The sequence below is a fragment of the Plasmodium malariae genome (assembly GCF_900090045.1).
Source record: "Plasmodium malariae genome assembly, chromosome: 12".
Taxonomy (NCBI): Eukaryota; Apicomplexa; class Aconoidasida; order Haemosporida; family Plasmodiidae; genus Plasmodium; species Plasmodium malariae.
The window spans coordinates 897,305-919,496 of NC_041786.1; the positions used below are offsets into that span (position 1 = coordinate 897,305).

A 22,192-nucleotide genomic window follows, 5' to 3' on the forward strand; every position below is an offset into this window, starting at 1 on the left:
TCGAAAGTTTTGAACTTTTATAAATTCATTTTTACATGTACACGTGACATGTGTTACCATGTTCTTCTTTTTTTATTTTTTAATTTAACATGCATCTGCTTAAGTCTGCTTCTCACGAATATTTCTCATTTCAGTTCATAAAGTTGTATATGTATTTGTATATATATACAATTTTCGATCATAAGCCAATTTTTTACTACGCTTTTAATTTAACATATTACAACCAAACTATTTTTTCGTTATATTATTTTTTATCAAAAATATTTGGGCTTTTTTTTTTTTTTTTTTTTTTTTCATAATAAAAAAATTTTACACATTTTTATATTTAATCAATATATTTAAACATCTATAATTATTGTGTGTTTAACAATTTTTCCCTTTATCTTCTTCATATATTTTTTTTTTTTTTTATTATTGCCACTTTAAGTTTCTTTGGTTTACATAAATTTTAAGAAAAACGCTTTTTATATTGCTTGTCTTTAATTGTCTTTACTGTCTTTATTACTGTCTTTGAAGCTTTTTTGTTTCCCTGTTTCGTTGTTTTTTTTCTTTTACTTTATTTTTTCGTTTGCCCTTTAAAACGTTACGAAGAATAATAAATTGAATATTTCAACTTATTATAGTTTTTAAATGTAAAATATACCCCTGAAATTGGATAAGATCCTGAACCAAACAAAAATAATTTTTATTTTTGCAGATTAATTCAATTCCCACCTTTTCCCGTAAAATACATACACGTATACGCAAATATATACGTAAATATATAAGCAAATATATACGCAAAAATATACACACACATATACATACACCCCATACATATACAGTCATTCATATACATGTATATACATATACACCTACATATGGGTGCATATGCATATATATTTATAACCCCTTCTACAACATGTAAACACCTTTTTTTCTCTTGTTCTTTTTTCGTAATGTTCAAACATGTTCCGAGTATAATAAGCTTTTCATTAAAAAATATACGTGAATATACATAGACATGTTATACATTTACGTGCACATATATATTTTTACACTTAATTTTAGTCTGTTCTCTGAACAATACACATTCGATTAAATTGCCATTTCATCTGTCTACTATGCAGTCTGTCTGTTATTCTTGTATGTATATCTCTTTGCATGCTTGTTTTTCATTTTTTTTTTTTTTTTTTTTAATAAAATAATTCCTTACGCATCAACAGTACATGTCTTACTAATTGCACACAAACTTTTTCACTCCAACGTGTTGTTATTGTAACATAATTTGTAAATTTTTTTAATCCTTTCGCTCATGGATATAGGTGTATACATATATACCTACACATATATATGCACATTCCATATATATATATGTAACATATATGCACACACATATATATGCACATTCCATATATATATATATGTACCATATATGCATAAACATATATATATATACATGTTAAATAAGACAAAAAAAAAAAAAAAACTTCACAAAAATATAGCCACTACATGCATTTTAATAAACCCCATGAACTTACATTAAAAATACACATTTATTCCGTTTCGTGTACATAAAAATATACAAGGTTGTAACGACGGCATTATATGGGATGGATGCACATATACATATGCATATAAACATACATACACATATGCATATACGTGTACATACATATAAGCACATTAATGTGCATGCAAAAAAGTAGAGTAAAATAACAGTTTTTCATTTATTTTTCCCTCTCATTCTTTTCTTTCATTTTTCACTCTCATTTTTTTCTTTCATTTTTTTGTAAATATAGAAGCTATGAAGTTGTTCGAGAATAAATGTTATTTAGTTGTTGTGCTTATTCTATACATTAGTACATTGTTGAATGGTAATGGTTCCATTGTGGATGAAGTAAAATACAGTGAACAAGTATGTAATGAACAGGTGGATTTATACTTATTAGTAGATGGATCGGGAAGTATAGGAGAAGAAAACTGGAAATCTAAGATAATGCCAATGCTCTTTGGTATGATAAAAAATTTAAATATTTCAAAAGATGCCATTAATCTCTCTGTGAATCTTTTTGGTAACACTTCTAAAGAACTTATTAGATTAGGTAGTAGTGAATCTATTAATAGATTAAAGGCATTAAATGTACTAGCTCAGTTTAAAAGATATCGCCCCAGTGGAACTACTAACATGTCCGCTGCCTTAACAGATGTGCTTTTACATCTTAAGGATAGAGTTAATAGAAGTGAGGCTGTACAACTAGTTGTAATTATAACTGATGGAGTTCCAAATTACAAATTTCGTGTTGTAAATTTAGTAGGGGACTTAAGAAAAAAAAATGTCAAGTTTGCAATCGTTGGTGTTGGTAATGGTATTGATAATGAATTCAATAAACTGTTAGCTGGTTGTCCTCCAAGAGTACGTGAATGTAATTTATATGCACAAGCTTCTTGGAGTAATGCAGTAAACATTATGAAACCTTTTCTACAAAAAATATGTAATGAGGTAGAAAAAACTGCGCAATGTGGCCCATGGGGAGAATGGTCCTCTTGTTCTGTTACTTGTGGAAAGGGAACCAAACATAGATCAAGGGATATATTACATGCAGGATGTACAAGTGAAATGACTGAATCATGTGATAATGGTGATTGTCCTGTTGTACCTCCAGTCGCACCTGTTCTCCCTCCAAATATACGAGATATTAATAGACCAGGTGGAAACGATGATGATGATCATCATCCAAATTTTAGGAAGGGTTTAGATGTCCCAGAAGAAGATGAAGTTGCTCCACCAGAGGATAGACCAGAGGATAGACCAGAGGATAGACCAGAGGATAGACCAGAGGATAGACCAGAGAATAGACCAGAGGATAGACCAGAGAATAGTCCAGAGGATAGACCAGAGAATAGTCCAGAGGATAGACCAGAGGATAGACCACCACGTCGAGGTGATGTATTCGATGTAAATCCTGATGAACCAAATTCAGAAAGTAAAGATAAACTTTTACCTAGTGATAAAGAAGATGAAGAAAACAAGAATAATTCTAATTTACCAGAAGGACTGGAGGAACGACCTCAAGAGGGAGAATCCTTACCAGTTGAACCAGAAGGTAACGAAAATGTAGAAGATAATTTCCCACAAGCTCCAAATGATTTACCAGGAAAACAAAGACAACCAGATATTCTCAATCCAGATGGAGGCCCAAATTTTGGAAATAATGAACATCCAGGTTCCCCTTCTAATAATGATTATTCTGGAAAAGCTTATACCCATATCCCCAGTCCAATAGGTAATGAAAAAAATAGAAGTAACTATAATCATAATTATTCAAAGAGTCCAAATAATAATGGTCCAGAAGATCGAGTTGCAAGACCACATAAAGTAGACACTAATACAGAGTCACCTAGGGATTCTTATAATGCCAATCCTGAATATGATGAAACACGTGAAAGTCCAAATTATGAACAAAGAGAAGATAATGGAAAACGGAGCTCAAATAATAATTATAAAATTGCTGGAGGTATTATTGGAGGTTTAGCTTTAATAGGATGTGCTGGATTTGCTTACAACTTTATTTCCCATGGTGCTGCATCTGGATTAACACCTGAAAATACACCTTTCGATGATGCAGTTCCAGAGGAAGATAAGGATCTTACTGAGAATGACCAATTCAAACTACCAGAAGATAACGACTGGAATTAATTGAAGCCAGTACTCAGTACTGTAATGTATGTATGCAAATAAGAACCTCCTCGGAAAGGGAAAAACAGTCGCACGGGCACGAACAAGTGCGCATGTGAAAATATATGTCCCAACATGTGCGCTCTACTTACATTTATAAGTACATGCATCCGTATGTGCATTCCCGCATACATATACATACATATGTATGTATGTGCGGGTACATATTTATGCGATGTGGGCACATTCGCATGTAGACATAACAAAATACGGAATATTTATTCCCCTCGATAATACAATATCGTAAAACACTGTTCTTGCTAGTTGAATTGTTCCTGTATTTTTTTATTTAATCCTCCCTTTATTTGTTTATTCCCTTATTACTCTATTCCTTTATTCGTTTATCCCTTTTATATATATATATATATATATTTTTTTTTTTTTTTTTTCTTTTTTTTTTGTCCATTCATTTTAGCTTTCATTTATGCTTTTATTATTTTTAATTAAATTTCACTAATATCCTGTGTTATAATTTTGCCATCATTTGTGATTAACTATATTTTTAGTAGAATAACAAGAACTTATAAACAAGTAAAATTAAATATTATTTACCCATCATTTTTTTAATCCTCAAAAGATAAGGTAGATAGATGTGATTTTTCATAATTGCACATGCTAGCACACAATAATGAAAAAATTGTTTGTTGTGGTAATTAAGGGGTTTTCATATAAGGGTTCCTTGTGAATTTGCTTATACATATAGATACAGATACATAAGGATATACTTGTGAATTTGCTTATACATATAGATACAGATACATAAGGATATACTTGTGAATTTGCTTATACATATAGATACAGATACATAAGGATATACTTGTGAATTTGCTTATACATATAGATACAGATACATAAGGATATACTTGTGAATTTACAGATAAATAGAGATACATATACAATGTGGATATACTTGTGAATTTACTGATAAATATACATGCATATATATATACTTGTGAATTTACTTACACGTATTTACACACGTGCATATATCTATGCATGGTAGTAAATCGAATTTCCAAGCAGTACATAAACTCAGCGGGCAATGAAACTAAGGCATCGCTCCGCTCTTAAACACATTTTACAATTGTAAACGCATAGAAAAAAAAAAAAAAAAAAAAAAAAAAAAAAAATAATAATAATAATAATAATAATAATAAAATATAAAGCATAAAGGGTATGAAAAGATTAAAAAGGGGAGTAATCAAAATAAATGATACTTTAAAAAAAGGATGATTCGAAAAAAAAAAAAAAAAAAAAAAAAAACTCATCAACAAAGTTAACAATGTCAACAACACGCATAAACTATATTCAATTCATCCGTATCAGGTGGGAAATCCAATTAAATTTCACGGGTCCTTGTTTTCTTAAAATCAATTGTACATAAAAGTGACGAATGTACAATATGACAAGAATCTTCTGAGTTTGTCCGAATGGGGAAAAAGTTTTACATGGTAATAAAATCCGCAAAATGCGCATAACGTTTTATATATTTAAGACGAAAAAATAGATTCAAAAATGAACTGCGGAATGTTCAGGAAACTGTCACATAAGGTTGGAGTGCTATCCTTTTCCAAATTTGCATTACCCTTATACACATTTGAAATATTTAATTTGTCATAAACACATTTAGAAAATTCATAATTATAAATTTGAAAATTCGTATTTAAGTCTTCATTTATTATCTGATCTGTGTAAAAATCTAGATAAAATATTTTAAATTTGTTCATTAGTTCAGTGAATTCTTCACGCTCCTTACTGCTAAAAATGTTTTTTACTCTTATTTTATTTTCCTTCATTTTGCAAAAAAAACAAAATCTATTTTTTTTTTTTAAATCGTTATTAAAATTTATTCTATTCTTTAAAACATAAATTTCATTTTTGCAATTTTCATCTCCTATCTCGCTATTGTTGGCTTGTACCCAGTTTTTCTTCGGGACGTACAAATTTATTAACTCATTTTTGCTCAAAACATCTTCGTTATTTATTCTTATTAACTTGGAGTATCGTATATATAAATCCTTTAACTCTTCCACGTTTCGATAACTCTCACCTCCATTTTTTCTATCTTTCTTTTTCGAACAAAAAAAAAAATGGTACAATTTGTAACAAATGTGCATTTCGTTCGCGTGCAAAAAGGACGGATCACACATGACGAACGGGAAAGCACGGGTAATCTGCATGCTCCTTCGGCTACTATCACCACTACTGCTACGACTATGAACACCGCTTCCCCCTCTCCCTCCCCCTTCTTCAACTTCCGAGGTGCATTCATCATATAATTTCTTATGCTGCCAACTCGCATAAACATTCTCTACAGAGCTGTCCGAGTAACTATCGTCCGGAACATGACTGAACATTTTCTTATCTCCTCTATCCGCAGAAAAAAAGGAGCCTTTTCCAGATATACTCCCCATTTCTATATTACGATGACCTCCTGTGTTTTTCGAAAAATCATTACAGAGTGAACTTACTTCTTTTTTTTTTTTCTGATATATACTATTTACATTATTTTGAAAGAAAGCTCCCTCAAAATTATTTTTTGGTACATATAACTCCTTAATTCGTTTTTCGAATTCTCTCTGCTCTTTCATTTTAATTAAAATAATGTGGTTCTTATAGGATAAAATATTTATGTATTCATTTTCATTCCGTTCATTATTATCATTATTATCATTTCCAATATTCTTTCTGATCTCTTCAAAAATATCGGGCAATTTTGGGCCTATTTCCTTGCGTGCATTTTGTGCCTTTTGCACCACTTTTATATTTCCACCTTTAGTATTTTCTTTTTTTCTCAACTCCTGTCCATTTTCATTCGTCTTGCTTAATTTATCATTACAATACCTTACTGATGGTAAACTTCCTTTATTTTCAATATCTTCTTCTTTATTTTTGTAAATATACCTTGGTGGAATATCATACTTCTCACGAGGTGTAGCAGCCGACGATAAATCAGGTAAATGTTGGGATAAATTTTTTTCCTCACTTCTCCAAGAACTTTCTTTCTTATTATTATTCTTTATTTTAAGATCAACTCCAATTGGTATACCATCAATATAATTGTTATTTCTCAGTAATGTATATGAAATACTTTCATTAAAAAAGGTAAAGCTAATGTTATCTGTAAAATTTTTGTCATCTGCAAAATTCTCATTGGTCACTATGTCTTCATATATATTATCTTCATCATCTATATAATCATATATGCTCTTTTTAACTACTTTCTTACTTTTGTATATACTTGATACGTAATTACACGGTTTGAATTCTTCCTCTTTATTACCACTTTTCTTGCTTCTTTTTCCTTTTCTCTTTTTATCCGATGCAACTAAATTTTTGTAAAAAACATAAAAATCGTATTCATCAAAATGTTTTCTCTTTTTACTAAACTCTTTTCTTATTTCAGACACATCCAGATTTGTAATTCTTGTTCCTAGAAAGTCGGACATCTTTTTTTTTTCCTCATCAATCATATGCCAATGATTTATATATATTCACGATGCGGATAAATGAGGAAAAGGGGTAGAGGGGGTAGGGACATAATTTATGAGAGCGTTTTCATTAGCATATACCCTCATGGCTAGCTATTACATAAATGCAAGGGATTGAAGTAATAAAGTAAAATGGTAAATGAGAAGAAATGAGAAAAGTAGAGAAGAAATATGAAGAAAGGAGTATAAATGAGAAGAAAAGAAAAAGCGTACTGCTTATCTTTTAGCCCTTAAAAGCGTGTGAACTCACACCTTATTACTACCGAATAAGTGTTAAGGATATTTTTTTAAAATAAAATAAAAATCTTAATTATAATCCATTTCGCGTAAGAGTTACGATATATTATAAATAAGAAATGGGGAAGTCCTCACTATTAGATGCATACTTATCTGCAAAGAAGCAAATAAGGGGATAAAAATTTATCGTTTTTTGTGGTACTATTTTTGGCTTTATTTCTAAACATTTCGGCATTTTTCTTCACCATATATTTGGCACATACTACAGGTGGCACTCATTTTTATTTGGATACTTTGCTGATACTTTTTCTGCTTTTGTTGTACTTCACATTTTGTTTAAAAATTGTCAAATGGTGTGAGATTCCCACTTTTTTTTATTTTTTTGTATGTTTTATATTTTTTTGTATGTTTTATATTTTTTTGTATGTTTTATATTTTTTTGTATGTTTTATATTTTTTTGTATGTTTTATATTTTTTTGTATGTTTTATATTTTTTTGTATGTTTTTATATTTTTTTGTATTTTTTATATTTTTTTTTATTTTTTTATATTTTTTACTATATTTTTATATTTTTTAGTATTTTTTTATATTTTTTTGTATTTTTTTTATTTTTTATTTTTATTTTTTTTTTTTTATTTTAATTTTTTTATTTATTTTTTTTATTTTCATTTTTTATTTTCATTTTTTATTTTCATTTTTTGTTTTCATTTTTTATTTTCATTTCTATTCTTGTTATATATTATTATTTTTTTTTTTTCCCCGATTAAAGCACCCTAGAAGTACCTTGTTAAATTTGTATATAATTGTTTAAAATATTCTATGCATAGTTGAATATTTACGAATGTGCTTATTTTATATTGACACTGTTATAATTACCTGGTAGTAATTAGTACCTTTTGGGCTTATAAGGAATATGTGTAGTTAAGATGCTGCGTGCTTGCCATTTCGTTGTTTGTGAGTAATATATGTAAATGTATGTATATATATATATATATATATAAGGGCATGTATGGGCTTGTGTGTACATGTGTATACATGTATGTTTGCGACGCTATAAGCTAGAAGCTGAAAGGTTGAAGCTGACAGATAATAGCTCAAGGCAGAATGAAGGGGGGAGAGAACAAGGAAAATTTGTACTTTAAGCTATATGAATATATAACCAAAATAGAAAATTTTTCGTGCGACAAAATCAACTTTGAAAGAGAAAAAAATAAAATAATATGTGCCAGAAGAAATCAAAAATTAAGTGAGAATGAAAAGGAAAAAAGTAAATGTGAACTACAAGAAGATGCAAATGCTATTTGTAACGGTAAAAGTAGAGCGTTTAAAGAAAATCAAAAAAAAGTAGTTAATCATACGAGTGGTTTTTATGATAATGAGAGTAGCGCCTATCCTTGTAACGTTCCAGAAGACATAGAATGTACATCTTATGAAGAGGTAAGTATGTCTTTCTCTTTTACGGATAGTGACGAAAGTAGTGAAGGAGAAGACGAAATATGGGATAATACAAATAACGATAAGCTTGGAAATGCAGTTATTAATTGTACTCAAGGTAAAGATGAGACAGTTGTATTCCCCGATATAAAATTAAATCCTAATAATAAAGAGGATGATGAGTTTTCATGTGACTCGCTTCTCAATTTTTCGTCTGATGAAAAGGATAAAAAGAAAAGTTATAATACATCAAATTATTATACACATAATATAACTTCTAAACATAGTGAGAGTAAAAATGACAAAATATATGATAGTAGTAACCCTTGTGAAATACACGAAGGAGACGTAATAGACGTAAGTAATACTAGCAATAACAGAAGAGACAGTGATACATACACAGAAATAGAAAATTATTATTTAATTTATAAAATGAATAGAAGAATGGAGGAGCACAAAAGTATAAATGAAATAAAAACTATAAAGAATAAAAGAATTTTACATTTATCAGAAATATTTAAAAAGATCGATACCATTTTAAGCTGTTATAAAGAAATAAAAAACGAGGTACATACATTAGTAAAGAATAAACAATTTATTTATAAAACGTTTTATTCTATTTTTCTAAATTATTATTATAGGTATTCAGAAATTAAATTAATGAAAGTTAACAAAGGCAGAATTGAACGTTACCTTCAATATTATACCAACATAGAACAGTTTGAAATTATTATGAGCAATATAGAGAAAAACCAGTACGCATATTTCTTAGATATATATAATAACTCCTTTCTGAAGAACAGAACAACAAACACAGATGAAGCGTGTGATAAGGGCAGAGGCGCGAAAACAAATGGGGGCAGCGACGACGGGAGGGACACAGAGGAATGTACGGAAGAAAGCGATTATACGGACGATGAATTGGTAAGCGGTCATACTGACGATGAATTGGTAAGCGGTCATACGGACGATGAATTGGTAAGCGGTCATACTGACGATGAAGCGCTAAGTGGTCATACGGACGATGAATTGGTAAGCGGTCATACTGACGATGAAGCGCTAAGTGGTTGTAGTGATGAAGAACTGGTAAGCGGTAATAGTGACAGTAACAAAAAGGTTGAGGAAAGAGGTACGAAGAAGGCAAGTGAAGAGGCATACAGTAACGATGATGAAAATGAATATTTGTTTAACAACATAGATGATGACGATAATAAAATATTCTCAAACGGGGATGATCAGAAGCATTCAAAATATGTATCCACGGAAGGTGACTCTTACGTAATACCAAGAAGTCAATGTATGGATCAGAAATATGAAATGAATAAATGTATGAACGAAAAACGTATGAACGAAAAATGCTTGGACGAAAAATGCTTGGACGAAAAATGCATGGAAGAAAAATATATGGAAGAAAAATATATGGAAGAAAAATATATGGAAGAAAAATATATGGAAGAAAAATGCATGGACGAAAAATATATGAGCAAAAAATGCATGGACGAAAAATATATGAGCAAAAAATGCATGGACGAAAAATATATGAATAGAAAAGGGTATGCTTATCGTAAATTATTAAAAAATCAATCAGGAAGAAGTAAAAATTTCTTGGGCAATTTTCCCCCACAATCTGATGAGTATAGGCAGGAAAAGTATGAAAGCATAAATAGAGGCAATGGATTAAAGAAAGAACTGTATCGAGGTTTACAAAAAAGAGGAGGGGGGAAAAATGGAAAAACACAAAAAAGGAAAACGAATGGGATGAGCAAACCAAATAGGTTGAATAAGATTTACAAGTTGAATGGAACGGACAAGCGGAGTGGACCCAAGAAGTTAGAAAAGTTGAAGGGAAAAAATGAAATTTACTATATGCTTCAGTTCTCAGAAAAAGCTATAAAATTTTTTAAAAAGAATGGCACATATTTGAACGCCAAGTCCAAGCTGGCCAAATATCAATCCATTATTAAGAGAATTTTGAAGTGCGTTATAAATTTATTTAGGGATGTTTTAAACAATGCAGATTTGAATATTCCTTGTAGCAGTGACGTTTTTGATAGTAATAATTCTCTTCGCGATAGCACGTTTTGCGAAAAGAAGGCAATGATAGAGCTACCACAAGAAAGCTACAAAAAAGTAAAAAATAAAAATGAACATGAGGGTGAACACAGTTGTAAATACGAACATGAAGAGGGTAATAGGTACATTAGCGAAATCCACTCAGGAAGGGGTGGAGAACCTGCGTCTTGCGAAGTTAAAGGAGTATCGAACATAAACAAATCAAACGTAAGTATAAGTAAAATGGGTAAAGGGCACACCATAACGAATGAATATAATATGGAAGGACATAACCTAGTAGTGGAACACTACCAAGCTGATAATGTCAAAACAAAAGATAGCGCAGTGAAAGAATGCAACTTGAATCTAATTCGAGGACAAAAGGATGGAGAAAACACAAACACCTTGCCATGTATCGACAATATCGTTACAAATGAAACTTTATTATTACTAACAGATGACGAAAACGAGATTAACAAAATATACAACAATATGAACATGATATATTTCAGTAAATATATAAACGAATTTGAATATTACAAAAAGTACAAAATAAAATGTGGTTGTATGAAAGATATTATAAATTACATATATAAAAAATCAATGATTGATGAAAATAATTTATATGTAGATGATTATAACACATTGGAAAGTTTTTACACAAGTACGAGATTAAAAATTTTAAATAATAATATAATAAGAAATTTTGACTATTTCTCAAATAGTGATATATGTAAATACATAAAAAATGTTTGTCTATTATCTATATATATTTCAAAATTAGAAATAGATTTATTTCTTAGCATATTTAACAATAGTTTTCTTCACTCCTCTCTTAGTATTATATTAAACGCTATTGGTGTATCTGTATATGACAATATTAGTCAGAATATTTACGAATTAAATAATATACAAATTATAAGAAAAATTATTCAAATTATTTATGTAGATATTATAGAAATATATGGCGATAATTTATATAGTACTATACGAGATTATTTAATAAAAATCTGTAAAATTTTAAAAGACAGATTATTATACATTATTGAAATGTATATTTCGTACTACACAAAAAATATCTCTTCTACTATTCCATACACATGTTTCAAACCGATAAAAAAGAAATTCAAAGATATGGTTAACGAGTTCTTATATGACGAGTATTTACTTACAAATAATACTGGTGAACGGTGCAATTATGTTTGTGAAAAAGAAAAGGAAGAAGCAGACCTCGACATATCGAACAATACAGTTGGGTCTTCAAATGGCATACCTCCTCTATGTAGCAGTAATATCAATAACAATAGTACTATCATTCACAATAACAATAGTAGTAACAAGGTGAATGTGGAAATGAGTTGTCTTAGCACGTGCAATAACCGATCTCGTCAAAATTGTGGGGAAAATGTAAGTGATAATCAAAGCAGAGGTAATTCAGACGATGATTCTAGTGAGAGTATAGATATTGAACATAATTACAAAGAGCATGAATATAATATTAATGTATTAAATGAAAATAGTGTATACAAACCCTTTTCCTTCCTTAACTGTTATTATAACAAAGATACAAAATTTTCACTAACCGGTGTAGATATCAACATAATAGGTACAATATTAATTTTAAAAACTATAAATTTTATAATGGAGGAAAGCACCTTTATGGATCTGTTCAATGAGTGCTTAGATAATACTTATAACTCGATCATTAATATTTACAAACAGCATCTTAAAAATCATGATGGAGATATGATTAATGCAAGTTTGTACTTAATTAAAAATTTAAGTTTTCTCCTTTACTTATTTTACAAAGTTACTAATGATAAGGATTTTTTAAACCTGTACTTAGATAAGGAGCTAACAGAACATCTTCTACATGAAGCCGCAAAAAAAGAAAGAACTTATCTCAAACAGAGGGGAAAAGATAAGAATAAATCAACGGGGGAGAATGAAAACTCCATTTTTTATTTTATTAAAAGAGTTTACAATTTGTCATCCACCAATGATATACAGAGTAAAATACTGGCTTCATTTAATGAAAATATATATAACTTCACATTAACGACGATTTCGATAGGTAATACGAAGCAGTGTATAAATTTGGTAAACACGCGTGTAGTATGTGTTTAGCATGTGTGTATGTAACATGTGTTCATTGTGAGTAATATTTCCCATGTGTTTAGCAACCATTTTTCACATTTAACTGCGCAATAATCTGTGTAACCCTACTGTGTGTGCATATTTTGGCTGCTTATTTATGTGGAAATAATTATAGCAATTTGTTTGTGTACCAAGTTATCCATTTATTTGTATGTTCATTTGTCTACATATTTGTGTACTTATTTTTCTACCCACATTTGCGTTTATCTAATTTGTCTCTCATCCCTATGCACCTATTTTGCTCCGCAGTTTGTGCCCCTCTAATTAAAATTTTGTCGGCCGAATATGATGACAAGACTTCCGAAAAAGAAGAAGAGATAAAAAACGTGGTGCATAAGTTTATGAACGAAAAAAAAAAAAAAGATGAAGATAATGAACAACTTAATTATGTAAAGGTAGACTTCGCATTTTTGAGTGAAATAAGTTTTGAGTTGCTAGAAAAATACGCAATAATGGTTAAAGGTGAAAATGGTAAAAATTGTGAATACAGCAAAAATTACAAAAATGACAAAAATGGTAAAAATATGGATAACGCAAAAAAAGGCCTACAACTTTTCCGGCACCAAATTTATTTTTTGTTTCCAAAGATATATTTTTACGTTAAATTATTTATATGCTCAAATGCTGATAAATATAAGGAAAATCATTTTTTCCCCTCCTTATTTAACTACATTATAGGTGTTTTAAAATATAAAATAATATATCTGTTGAGGTACGCCATTCTTATATTCATAAAATTGCCTAGTTGTTTATCTCGTTGTACACGTATCTAATGTTATCCGTTACTCACAGGATGTCGTGCCTTTGTGAGCAAACCGCATATCAGTATAATAATATATATATATATATATATATATATATATCTTTCTTTTTTTTTTTTTTATAGTGAGCTGTACATAATGCTACGATGCAAATATGGCAAACAAATTGGAACTATTTTTGAGGGGAATTATATCAAGGACATATTTCTTTTTTTAAACTCGAGTGAGCAGTATTCGTGTGTATTTTCAGACGTTCATCAGTATTACGATACAAACAAAAATTATAATTTTTTAAGTGAATAGTTTGTTTAAAAACATTTTCCTGCTTAATTAAGAAGATTCATAATATTCATTAAAAAAACAAAAAAAAATAGGGGAAAACATGCAAAAAGGGAAAATGCGAAAAATGGAAAAAAAAAGGCAAAAAATGAATAAAAACATTGGTAGAAATATAAATAGGGCATAATACAATAAAACAAAATGAGGTATATGGAATAGTATAATACTAATTTTAATTATAAAAAATTTGCATACAACTAAAGATAAAAATTATATTATAAAAGATATATGGTAAATATACTTAAAGAAATTTTTATAAATCACTTTTGCGTATAGCCAGCATAGAAACACGCTAGCAAAACTGAATGAATATTGTATCACAGCAGGTGCAAATGCATTATTTTATATATATATACATATATGCTTATATATTCCTTTTTTTTGTATGTATTTAACACAGCTCTGCAACGTACCAACGTGCCAATATGTGCAATTTTCTACGTTGTTGCAGATATCCACGGGTGCTCGGCTACGCCAATACGCATTTACATAAACAATTTACACTATATTCATTCACGTTGTAACTGCTCATGTTATAAACACGTACGTGCTTAAACTTGTTCCTCAATGGGGTAATCAATGAAGTAAATGCCCCTGTCCGAGGAAAAAATTATTTTGTTATTTTTGTGTCTTATAAAATAAGACCATTTAAAATAGAAGAACCCTGGAGGTAGCTTCACACATTTATAAAAAATAAAAGTAGATAAATTAAATATGAATATTTGGTTTTCTACTAATATAAATAACATGTTTTCAGCTGATTTGTAAATGTCTAGAATTTTTTTTTTTAATTTTTTAATTCTATACATATCTACAGCTTTTTTAAAATCAAATATAATTAATCTCCTTCCATTCTTTGCTACTATAATTTTTTCATCATCTAAAAATTTACCATGACTTATAAATTTTGAAGAAAAATCAACACAAAAAATTAATTCATGTTCGCATTTTTGTGCATTGATGGAAATTTGTAAAACTCGAATATGACATTTGCCAAAATTACTTTTATAACATAATAAATAATTAATATTAAAATCAAAAATAATTATATTTTTTAAAAAATTTTTATAAAAGTAACTAGTAAAATTATTTGTAATATCATAAATAAATAGGCTCTTCGAGTTGTTAAATAAAATAAGGTTTTCATAATATATTACTTGTTTATTATTAGACACCTCTAAATTTATTTTTTTTATAAAATGATAGGTTTTTATACAAAACACATCAATACAGCTTTCGTAATAAACATATATATAATTCCTATCAATGTAAATTGCTTTTATGCTATTATTTCTGAACATGCACAGAATATGGTATTTTTCGAGAACCTCCCTATAGTTACTACAGCTTCCGCTATTACCATTACTGTTACTGTAATTATTATTATTACAGCTACTGTTATTGATGTTATTATTCTTATTACTAATCTTATTGTTACTGTTACAGTGACTATTATTGTTATTCCTACTATCATTGTTTTTACTACTATCGTTTTTGCTACTATCGTTTTTGCTACTATCGTTTTTGCTACTACTATCGTTTTTGCTACTATCGTTGTTATTGCTGCTATTACCATTCACGTCGTTATAATTGCTACCGATGCTTGTTCCGTTTTTAAGGCCTAGAGGAACGTCATCCGTTGAATTTATGTTCGCACCTTTTGAGCCGTTTCTGCTCAAATCGGATATATTTTTTTTTTCTAATTCCACATTATTCTTACTATTGATATATGAAACATCCGTATTGATTTCTTTGTCCTCCTTTTTCGTTATTCTATATATGCAAACTTTCCCCGTCAAAGAACCTACAGAAGAAATGGACAGACAAATGAAAGACATTCGAAAAATGAAAATAAAGGTTGATAAAAAGAGAAGATAAAAAGAGAGAGTAAAGATAAAAAAAATAAAATAAAAAAAAAAAAAATAAAATAAAGGTATAAAATTAGATATAATAGTACATTAAATTGTACAATAATATAAAAGATATAAAGTACACAAAATGGCGTAAAACTCGAAAAACTTACACGATATATAAAATGGTATAGAATAAAAAAAAAAAAAAAAAAAAAAAAAAAATTATTATTGGAATATGTTATGGAAAGGAGCTATGGGAAATACAAAAAGGACATAAACAATGAGTCCGTAAAAGGAAAAGAACAGAATATAATATATGTAATGTAAAGTAGGTACATATAAAAAAGAATACCTGTACAAATATAATTATCATCCGTATATAAAACAACTAAAGGATCTGATAGTAAAGTTTGAATACAATTATGTAATATGATCTTTTCATTTTTCTTTTCTTTTTTCTTTTCTCCTATCTTCAGATAATAACATACGTTCCTTTTGCCTTTAAAACATTTATTTATTACTTTTGTTTCCTTACTCATTTTTTCTCTTTTTTTGTTTTCATTTAATAATAGCTTTCTTACAATTTACGCCTTTACATCTTTTACTCAGTCATTGTTGGCAAATGAGTGCAAAGTACGGAGTAGCAGATTAAAGTGAACGAAAAAAAAAAAAAAAAAATATATGGCGTAAATGTAAAGCAAGAGAAAAAATGAAGTACGTGTAGGAATGAAGTGCGCATGAGGAAGTAAAGAAAAAATACACGCAAAAATATATACAAATAAATTAAAAATGGGCTAAAAGTATGTTAAAAATATATTTAAAATATGCTATAAATACGTTATAAATATAAGATTTGTAATAATAAAAATATTACAGTCATGATAAAAAAATATAAGGTAAATAACACAGGTTGATATAACTGATAGCACCCTGCTGATGACGCATAAGAACGTGTATATAATATCCCACTGATAACACGTTTACGGCGCAAAAAATGGAAAAAAAGGTTTCTATTCTTTTCGTCTAGTTCGTATAAACCTGCATGTTTTATGTATATGTAAAAACTTGTACAAACAATGAGGATAATTAAATATATATATTTGTAAAATAGGAGTTTTTTTTTTTTTACCCCTCCAACAATTTTCTCTTAATTTGCTCATTTATCCTTTATATGGAATATATAATGAGTAGATTTTTAAATATTTATTTGTTTAATTGTTTAATTGTTTAATTGTTTATTTGCGTAATTGTTTATTTGTTTAATTGTTTATTTGTTTAATTGTTTATTTGTTTAATTGTTTATTTGTTTAATTGTTTATTTGTTTAATTGTTTATTTGTTTAATTACTTAAATGTTTAAATGTCCAAATGCGCAAGTTGTTAATTTTATCAAGGGTATTAAAAGAAATCTTTTTTTAGGGGATAGAGGGGAAAATTAAATTTTGCTATTTACGTCCCATTTTAAAACAAATAAAAAATAATATTATAATTTCATATTTAAAAATCAAAAAAATAACACAAAAAAAAAGGGAAAAAAATTTAACGAATGTACAAAGGGACGAAAAATAAATTATAAAAGAAGTATATAAGAAAAAACGAAAAAATGGGAAAGTTATAATTCACAAGGAAAAAAAAAAAAAAAAAAAAAAAAAAGAGTAAAAATAGTAGTATTACCTAACCAAATCAGCAAAATTGTGTAACGTGAAATGATTACAATTTAGTTTTGGAATAACTAGAAATTAAATTTATTACTAATAGTACTTATTCGCAGTGTGAACATATCAATATTACTAAATTAATATAAATGGTAAAAATTATTTTGATAAAAAATTGCAGAATATATAATAATACATGTACCATTTTACATATGTGCTTACAACATTTTTTTAAATTAAGAAATATTTGCACACTTTTGGCCTTTGCTTTTTTTTCGTATCTTTATTCCCTTTTCCCTTTCATATATTTTTTTTTCTTTTGAAACTATAATTAGAGGAGAACTCAGCAGTAATATAATAATGAACTGTGCCTACATATAAGCACACGCTGAAGCAGTACATAAAAAAAAAAAAAAAAAAAAAAAAATGCACACAAAACGTGTAATATATTTCTGTCGTTAAAAATACTTACAAAACATCTTCTTCGTTAAGGGGAAGCTTACAAAATTTGCCGACTACATACTTTGTAAAAAGGTGCCTACAAATCATGTAGTATATTTTCCTCGTCATCATTGTCTTCCCCCGCTTCTTTTATAAATGGCTCAAGTAAGTATGAGGTAAAATCTATGGAATCACCTCGTTCGTTTAAATTTTTATCGTACTTCCAAAAACTGTACAGAGATAGATTAATTAAATAAGTTTCAGAGTACTGCAAATTTTGAATGTAAATATGGGTAGAGTGCACATCTTGCTCCTCAAGGTATTTTATTATTTTCTCAGCTCTACAATGCTTAATATCTTCAACATAACCTAAGCAAACAGAATATATATCAAAAGGACAAAGTAGATCTAGTTAAAGTGATATTCATTGGTATGTTACATAGAAAATAAAAAATAAAATACTACTACAATGCAGAATTATTCTGTAATAGTAGTAATAGTAATAACACTAACGACACATTGTTCCTATTGTAGTAGTTCAATATTATATCGAAAAAGGATGAAAGATCTCACCTGCTACCTTCGACATATATTTAAAAAAACTTTTCTGTCCAACCGTTTCAATAGGAGTAGCTTTTGAAAATATTTTTTGATCTAAAAACATAAAACATATCTCAAAAAAATAGGGAGAAGGTAATTCAAATAATTCATCTCCATTTTTATATTCTTCCTCTTTTATGTTTATAAAATTCTTTATGTAAAACCAAAAAGGAAATTCTACATCTACATATGTATAGGATGAAAGAGTTATTGCTAGGTATATCGGCATCCATTGCCTTTCTCCGGCTTTCATTTCCTTTATTTCAAAGCCCTTTTCAAAAAAAGAAAAAAAAAAAAAAATGAAGTGGCGGCCATGGTAAGGGTATAATGAGGGTGCCCACGTGCACAGATCTGTGCATATGTATATATGGCATGTGCGCACTATGCGTTTTTCACATGCACCGCGTGCTTTTGTTTTTCTTGTCGATTCTGTTTTAACCTCGACAAATTCCGTGGACAGGGAGGGTATGTCCACTAAAGCCTTAACGACTACCAGTTCGCCCAATGCTTTATCATATAAAGACATATTTATAGCATCATTTAAAAACAACTTCGCATATTGTATATTGGCATAATAATAAGAGGAGTTAATTTTTAATGGTAAGTATTCAATATCTATGTCAAGATTTAATATGGATTTATTTATTATAGTAGGTTTACTTATATCAATATTATCAACATATATTTTTTCATCGTTAATTGATAAATCATTTTCTCCTACTTGTACATTATCTAAGTAGGAATATATATTATGTATATTTTCTCTACTATTAAAATCATTATTTTTTTTTGACCTTATATATACACCATTATTTAACACGTAGTCATATAAATTATTTGGTAGAGGTACAATATCAGAGTATGATATAAATGTAGTGAATATTTTATAATACCTATCATATATTGATTTAAATGTTATAATTTTTATTTCATTTTTATAGCTATTTTCATCATGTTCTTTATTTTCCAATTCATATATAATACTATCCATTTTATCAAGTAATGATTCAGCTATCATTTTTGTATTTTCATCAATTTTTATATTTTTATTTCCATATAATAATTGATTTCTTAAATATTGAATATAATAAAATGATATACATGACTCTGTATTTTTATATGGCAATGCGGGAAATTCAACAGTAATTACATTTTCAATATCATTATTTTTTTTTTTTTCGTTTGTTGTTTCTCCAGGAGTTCTATAATAATTAAAAGAATCATCTTCATTATGCGCTCTTCTTGGGTTTTTTCTATTCAAGTGAAAAAAACTTTTTTTTTCTTTTTTTTCTTCTGTTCCGTTTGTAGTAGACACTCTTTTCTTTGTCTTATGCTTTTTTTTAAAAATAGCAAACACGTCGTCCATCATGAAATGCGTCTGTGGGGGAGGAGAGGATGTGTGGGGTTATTCAGCACGGAAGCGTGCATATATGTGCATATGTGCTTACATATATATGCATACATACTTACATATATATGCATACATACTTACATATATATGCATACATACTTACATATATATTCATACATACTTACATATATATGCATACATACTTACATATATATTCATACATACTTACAAATATATGCATACATACTTATATATATTTACATAAACATATGTCGTAGAAGAAGAGGATGCATTTTATATTCCACTATTTTATCTATACATTTTTTTTTCTTTTGCCTTGTTTCTACTGATCATGTTGTAGTAGTCGTTCTGAATTGTTTTACTCCTGCATTACATGCACATATTAAACTGATTTGTAGTACTACATTTTAGATATTACAATTTATCTTTTTCTTTTTCTTTTTTTTTACGTGAAAAGGATGCACTACTTTTTGCAAGAGATTTTAAGTATAGCCTATTTGCAGAGATTTATAAAAATGTTCTATACGATAATAATAAAAAAAAAAAAAAAAAGACTAACATGTATAATTTTATTAACAGCAACGTAGGGACTAGTGCACCTCTTGGATGCTTTACTATTTGTCCATTTTTGTTAATGGCGTGAAGGCATAAAAGGAACTGTTATATATATTTTTTTAAAAATTGTAATGTGCAAAATGTAGGTTTTTTATTTAATATGTTTTCTTCTTCCGTGCCTATACGTATGTACATACATACATATATACATGAATGAATACATGCATATGTGCCTAAATCTATTTATACTTTTTTGGCACATATAAGTGTTTACATATTTATACCTTCAAGTGATAGGCATCTCTATTTAGATGCAATGTATTTAGTAGTATTAAAATTTTCACTCTTGAAAGTATAAATTTTATGAAAAATGTGCCAGTTTGATTACTGCTTTATATTTTCCAAATTATGTGTATGTGCATGGGTATGTGTACGTTTGTGATGGTAAAAGGTTTAATGGTTATAGAACACTCATTCTATGAATACAGAGTTTACTAAAGAAGTAATTATGTATGAATGAATGTATGCACATATGTACCTATGCATGTGTATATGTGCATATATATATAATGCACTTTTCCGCTAAAATGAAGTGCCTTTTTCCTAATTATTTACATTCTCACTCCTAAATACTTTTTTATATTCCTCTTCTTACCCTGTTACAACAAAGGGAGAAAAAGAGAGGAATTATAAAAAAAAAAAAAAAGAAAAAAAAAAATAATAATACATAAATTCTAAATAAATAAAAAAAAAAAAAAAAAAAATGAGTATAAAAGATATATAATTTGATATAATAAAAATTCTATAACTTTAATTTAACATTTTTCGGAATGCCTGTATTAAGACATACTGAAGTACACACGTATGAAGGCTTAACATAAAATGTATGAAAATAAAAAAAAAAAAAAATTTCAAAAAGTATGCTTTTCTATAGATATATAAAAGAATTTTCTATATAAATGCATAATATTACCCTAAATACTAAATACGATGATTAAAAATATATAGCAGTATTTAATTCAAATATAAAGCACTGTTAGCTTTCTTAAGGCGCGTCTTTAATTATATATACATACTTTTTCTTTTTTTTTTTTAAAAAGTGCACTATTTTTCTTTTTTTTTTTTTTTTTTTGAGGAGATACAATATTCCGGTGTTTCTAACATATGTTAGGAAAAATAAGAAAAGAAGCATAAATATTTTTCAAATTTAATTTGTACAGAATGCAGTAATTATTTATTGTTTTATTAGTCCCCGTATTTTTCGTTCAAATAGTTTCCAAGTTTTTTTATTCCTTAAAGAGAAATAATTGATAAAAAGAAGAAAAAAATGAAAAAACGGCAAGGGAGAAAAATATGAAATTGCCTCTTTTTCATCTATCACCCATACATATATCGTTATTCTGCTATTCTTATACATGAATGTTTATATGCACAATATGGCTGTAAGGTAATAACTATTTCGTTCAACTTTGTCCATTTTTTTTTTTCTTTTTTTTCAACTTGTTAATTATAGCAAGAATTATATTT

General features: G+C 28.1%; 5 protein-coding genes across 5 annotated transcripts; 2 read left to right on the top strand and 3 right to left on the bottom strand.

Moving 5' to 3' along the window:
- Positions 1-1,786: 1,786 nt before the first annotated feature.
- TRAP (sporozoite surface protein 2, putative) lies at positions 1,787-3,679 on the top strand (the record flags this gene model as incomplete). The annotated part of the gene is made up of 1 exon (XM_029006493.1): positions 1,787-3,679. The coding sequence occupies one exon, from the start codon at positions 1,787-1,789 to the stop codon at positions 3,677-3,679; it is 1,893 nt and encodes a 630-aa protein (XP_028862976.1).
- Positions 3,680-5,208: 1,529 nt separating this feature from the next.
- On the bottom strand, positions 5,209-7,167 carry PmUG01_12029000 (conserved Plasmodium protein, unknown function; the record flags this gene model as incomplete). Its single annotated transcript, XM_029006494.1, has 1 exon — positions 5,209-7,167. The coding sequence occupies one exon, from the start codon at positions 7,165-7,167 to the stop codon at positions 5,209-5,211; it is 1,959 nt and encodes a 652-aa protein (XP_028862977.1).
- A 1,384-nt stretch (positions 7,168-8,551) lies between these two features.
- Positions 8,552-14,154, top strand: PmUG01_12029100 (conserved Plasmodium protein, unknown function; the record flags this gene model as incomplete). The annotated part of the gene is made up of 3 exons (XM_029006495.1): positions 8,552-13,007; positions 13,340-13,802; positions 13,977-14,154. The coding sequence occupies 3 exons, from the start codon at positions 8,552-8,554 to the stop codon at positions 14,152-14,154; spliced, it is 5,097 nt and encodes a 1,698-aa protein (XP_028862978.1).
- Positions 14,155-14,741: 587 nt separating this feature from the next.
- On the bottom strand, positions 14,742-16,582 carry PmUG01_12029200 (conserved Plasmodium protein, unknown function; the record flags this gene model as incomplete). Its single annotated transcript, XM_029006496.1, has 2 exons — positions 14,742-15,994; positions 16,396-16,582. The coding sequence occupies 2 exons, from the start codon at positions 16,580-16,582 to the stop codon at positions 14,742-14,744; spliced, it is 1,440 nt and encodes a 479-aa protein (XP_028862979.1).
- Positions 16,583-18,235: 1,653 nt separating this feature from the next.
- Positions 18,236-20,107, bottom strand: PmUG01_12029300 (DNA replication complex GINS protein, putative; the record flags this gene model as incomplete). Its single annotated transcript, XM_029006497.1, has 3 exons — positions 18,236-18,507; positions 18,712-19,009; positions 19,178-20,107. 3 exons carry the CDS (start codon positions 20,105-20,107, stop codon positions 18,236-18,238), a joined length of 1,500 nt encoding a protein of 499 aa, XP_028862980.1.
- Between the last annotated feature and the right edge of the window lie 2,085 nt (positions 20,108-22,192).